General features: G+C 43.3%; 1 protein-coding gene across 1 annotated transcript; it reads left to right on the top strand.

Annotated features, from left to right (window-relative positions):
- The first annotated feature begins 3,163 nt into the window (after window positions 1-3,163).
- LOC119530563 (putative tripartite motif-containing protein 75) lies at window positions 3,164-4,573 on the top strand. Its single transcript, XM_037831503.1, has one exon. It carries the CDS (start codon window positions 3,164-3,166, stop codon window positions 4,571-4,573), a length of 1,410 nt encoding a protein of 469 aa, XP_037687431.1.
- Window positions 4,574-5,259: the final 686 nt, after the last annotated feature.

The raw sequence follows: 5,259 nt of genomic DNA, 5'->3' as shown, positions 1-5,259 counted from the left end.
AGTTTGGCTTATTTCAAATATTTCAAAGCTTATGCTCTCTACACTTATTCCTAGCCCTTCAAAGAGCCTTGTTGAGAATCACCTAAATTGCTTGCTAAATATACAAATTCCCATATCTCACCCCTTCTGAAGAAATCAGATGGGGGGTTGCTAATATCTGGGTCTGACAAAGCACCCAGTCATGGCTGATCCATCACTGAATGTGGAACTAATTTCCAGGAACTCTCAGTGAGGACGGCTCTGTCTAGAGGAGGGAGGATTGGTGGGATAAGGGCTGAGGGCCCTGTTATCCCTTACATTCAGGCTCTATAAGGATGTGATGTTCCTTAATCTAAGCAGTCTGCCCTTTTCAGACACTCTGAGAGGGAAAGTGGGTGTCCAAGTCATTCAGCTGAGAAGGACAACCCAGGAAACTGGTCCCATTTTCAATCATTGAGCATCTGTTGGCCCAGGGAATGAGGAGCTGCTTGGAGAGACCATCATGGTGGGGGTCAGGGAGAGCACAGTCCTACCATCATGGAGAAGCCTGGACTGCAAGGCAGGACTGGTCCTCATGATGAGAACAGCAATCCTGGAGCCCTTTTACATGAGAGATGCTCGTGGTTAGATCTGCCTGGGGCGACAGCAGATTGTGGGAGGACTGAGTGGGCGCTGAAGGGCTCAGCAGTTGCAGAGCATCCAGGTGGCTCTGGTGAGGGTGGTGCAGGTGACTCCACAACGTGTGTCCTTTGACTGTACGATCCTCAGTGTGGAAACTCTGGGGATTTATCAGCTACCATGAAGGAGTACCTTAACATACCAGGCAGATGCTAAGGACAGTTTGCCTTCTTCAGCAAATCCTGTCTGACTTGTCAAAGTTTAAAGCATCATGAATAGGGGCTGGGATTTCTGCCCTGACAGGCTGACACATTCCTAGCTGCCACTGCCCCACCCAGTTTCCTACCCTGCTGGGGACATGGGATGCCTGTCTCTACTGCCCCGTGGTAGCAAACTTTGCCTTTAGGATGGGGCACAGATCTAATCTGTCTCTTTTTTCACCCTGAAGTTTCTGAATTACTAAAAAAACTGTATTGTTTTCAAAAGTGGACATTAGTTTCTCTGATTTACCTACATTACACACTTTCACATTGGTTGCTCATTATGCTTGGTTTGATTATCTTGATTTATGGGAGAAATTTAAGTGTTTGGCCTAACAATATCAGTGTCATGGTTTTCAATCAAACATGTTAAAATGTTGTTCCATAATTGCTTCTCATTGTCTCTTGTTTTATGAATGATGAAGGCTTTTAATATTAGGCAAACTTGTATCCCCACATCCACTCTCCAGATGAGGAAACAGCTTTACCAGCACCCCAGAAGCCCTCCTCATGCCCCACCCCCCAATCACCAGCTTCTTTCTCTTCCGCAATTATGAGCACTACTCTTGTTGAATACCATGAAGTAATTTAGTCTGTTTTTGAAGTGTGTAATTGGAGTGATTCAATCCAGCTTTTCTCAGGCAACATTATATTTGTGAGATTCATGAATGTTGGGCATAGACTGGTTAGGGCCATTTATTTGCTAATGTGTTTCATTGTTGAGTGTACCATGATTATCCATCCTACTGTTGGGGTACATTGAGGTATTGTCCTCTTTGGACCTCTTAGGAAAACTAAGAGTATATTTTCCTGTTGCAAGGAACATTCTTCTTCACCTTTTGTAGTACACAGCTTTCCATTTCTGATGGTTTTATATAGTAGAGTAGAATATCTGAGTTAAATGCTATGTGCATGCTCAAAGTTAGTTGGTGATGCAAAGTAGTATTCTAAAGTGCATGTACACATTTACATTCTCATCAGCTTAAATGAACATTTCACATGTTCACCAATCCCACATACTCACCAACACTTTTAATATTTTAATACTTTTAATTTCAGTGTAGCAGTTCCAGTGAGCAAATTTGAATTACCTTACTCCTATCTGGAACTAAGATGATCAAATCAGACACTCTGAGGCCTGAAATATTTTGATTCATTCCTATGCCCACTGATACCAATTTAGAGATTGCAGTTTTTACCAGGACAAACCTCTAATGGGTGCATGAGTTACAGGTTTTGTTCACTTGGAACTGGGAATCAGCAGAAGCCACCACTCAGATTCTCAGCCTCCATTTGGGAGACTGTCATGGCTACTAAAGAAGCTCAGATCCCTGGGCCTCCCTCCTTTTTCCTGGGTCTTGTCCCCACAAATCATCACTAGGATGCTAACTCCCCAGTGACTTTAAAGAGTGGTTGATAAGTACATGTTTCCCAGCTTTTCTAGTGAATCTCAGTGTAAGGGCTCATCTGAAACCACCATATTTGCCACTGCTGTAAGTGGAAACATAAGATTTCTAACTGTAAAATCCTGAGCTTAAATTTCTTTTGTGACCTGGATGAAAATCAGACTTTACAGAGTTTACAGGCTCTCAAGGAAATCTAATCTAGGCCACAGTTTAATGGATACAGAGTTTGATATATCGGGCAGTGGGGTAAGTTAGACAAAAAACATAAACTTTGGTATACTATGAATTCACCACTATCACATATAATATTTATCATGTTTAAGCCAGTAGTTCCCAGATGATTTTCTTAAATTTTCACCAGATAGAAATGTTTGAATTTGGGATTTCTATGCTTGTTAATCCAAGTCTATTTGAGTTGAGGATGGTAGGTAACTTTCCCAGGATCCACAAACATTAGGTGATGAAGGCCTGAATCAAACTCAGGCACAGGTGATCTACTCCAGAAGCCCGTACTCTTTCCATAGTCCTGTGTAACCCCAGAGTGGTGGACTTGAATGTAGCTGGATTGGTGGGAGGGAGAGAAGAATCAGTGGTTCCCTCAAATGTTGCAGTGAGCAGGGCCACATAAACTAATGTTTTTTTTAAATGAACATATATTTTCTCACCCCCAGGAACAAAGTGACAACCAGGATACCTGCTATTTTCTGATCAAGATAATTTCTTATCTTGGATTCATATCTGCTGAGCGGCCAAGGACTAGAAAGGCAGCTGACAGACTCCTCTGTGATTGCTACAGGTTGGTGAGACCTGAGGGTGTACCTGCTTCTAACAGGACAGAACCAGCAGAGCCCCACACTCCTGAGGAAATCCCACTTCGGTCCAACCTTCATTCAAGTCCCAATGGCAGTAGCAGCAGCACTGGAAGCTCTGCAGGCAGGAGCCAGCTGTCCCATCTGCCTGGATTACCTGAGAGACCCCGTCACCATCGAATGTGGGCACAACTTCTGCCGCTCCTGCATCCAGCGGTCCTGGGAGGAAACACAGGACAGGCTCCCTTGCCCTGTCTGCCGCCACCAATGCCGAGAGTGGCACTTCAGGAGCAATGCCCAGCTGGGAAAGATGAGTGAAATCGCCAAGCTCCTCCACATCACCAGGAGCAAGAGGAAGAGGCAGGAAGAGTCACGATTGTGTGAGAGGCACAGTCAGGTCCTGACCCTGTTCTGTGAGGAGGACCTAGAGGTGCTGTGTCCCCTGTGTGCTCAGCACCCGGCACACCAGGGCCACCACGTGAGGCCCACTGAGGAGGCTGCCTCTCACCACAGGAAAAGGCTCAGCAGTGACATTGCATCCTTGAAGAAACAAGTGGCAGAAATGGAAAAAGTAAAAGCCACCCAAGACAGAAAACCATTAGAACTGAGAGAGAAGATGGAAACCCAGAGACAGAAAATATTCTCAGAATTTGAGCACCTGAATCAGATTTTAGAACGTGAGCAAGAAGCAGTTCTGTCAAGGTTAGCTGATCAACAGAAGGAAATTCAACAGAAAATCAATACAAACCTAGCATCATTTTCTGACTACATCTCCACACTCAAAAGTTTACAAAGAGAGGTAGCAGAGAAGAGCGTGATGTCAGAAGTGAAGCTGCTGGCAGATATCAAGAGTGTCTACAAGAGGCATGAAGCTCTTAAAACTCCAGCCCTCTATTCTTTCCAGTTAAGGAGAGAAGGATGCAGTCTTCCTCCACAGTATTCTGCTCTGCAGAAAATTAAACAGAAATTTACAGAAGATGTCACTCTCGATCCTGAAACAGCACACCCAAATCTGCTTGTCTCTGAGGATAAAAAGTCTGTGACATTTGTGAAGAAAAAGCAAAGGCTTCATCCTAATCCCAAGAGATTTACGTGTGATCTGATTGTCCTGGGTTCTGAAGGATTTGCTTCTGGCAGACACTATTGGGAGGTCCAAGTGGATGACAAGCCTGAGTGGACTGTGGGGGTTTGTAAAGACTCCCTTTCCAGGAAGGGAAAGCGACACCTGGCAGGACAGGACAGACGCTGGACAATCCGGCTCCGGGATGGAGACTATGTTGCAGAAGGCAGTGCTCCAGTCACTCTTCAGTTAACAGAAAAGCCCAGAAGAATTGGCATTTATCTGGACTATGAGTTGGGTGAGATTTCCTTTTATAGTTTGAATGAGAGGTCTCATCTCCACACTTTCACTGATAAATTTTCTGAAATACTCAAGCCTTACTTCTGTATTGCAAAAGATTCTAAACCTCTTAACATCTGTGCAGTATCAGATGATGAATGATAAACTCCATGTATGGCAGGCTCATTGCTTCATTGTATTGCTATAATTTGTGGAGAGTATGTAGAATATTGCACAACTATCCATGGACCTAGCATTAAGAACTTTTGTAAAATATTTCTGTGACTTAAATCCTGGATGTGTTTTCAGCTCATTGTTTCAATTGGTGTTGTCAGAACTAACAGACCTTGTGAGGATTAACTGTTTCTGAAATTGTGCATAGAGTTCACAAAACTGTATCTTTGCACCTCCAATAAATACATTTTGGATACATATATATATGTGTGTTCTATACTTACACATTTATCTGTTTTATAAATACCTTTAAAAATCCAGGTTGGAAAAGAAGTCAGAATTTTGGACAGACAATTCCCTGAGGATCTCTCAGATTTTTGTACCACTGTTTGAATGATGATTGTTTTGGGAGCTGCATTAGAAGGCAGGAATGTGTCTGCATCTGGAGCAAAGGGGAAGTTTGGTTACTCACCCAGAAAATAAAAATTATTGTCTCCTTCCAAGCAAAGGTCAGCAGGTTTACTGCTCATTATATGGGATTTGGTTTTTGCTAATTACTTGTGGTATGTTCTTAGTCAAAGTCTCACAGAAAGCACGGAGACAATGCCTATCTTGCAAATAAGACACAATCCATGACAATATGAGACCCACACTAGACACATGTGGGAATTGCC

Source organism: Choloepus didactylus, chromosome 3 (assembly GCF_015220235.1).
Source record: "Choloepus didactylus isolate mChoDid1 chromosome 3, mChoDid1.pri, whole genome shotgun sequence".
Lineage (NCBI taxonomy): Eukaryota > Metazoa > Chordata > Mammalia > Pilosa > Megalonychidae > Choloepus > Choloepus didactylus.
The sequence above is the reverse complement of the archived record's forward strand: the minus strand, read 5'-3'. Positions and strand labels throughout refer to the sequence as shown.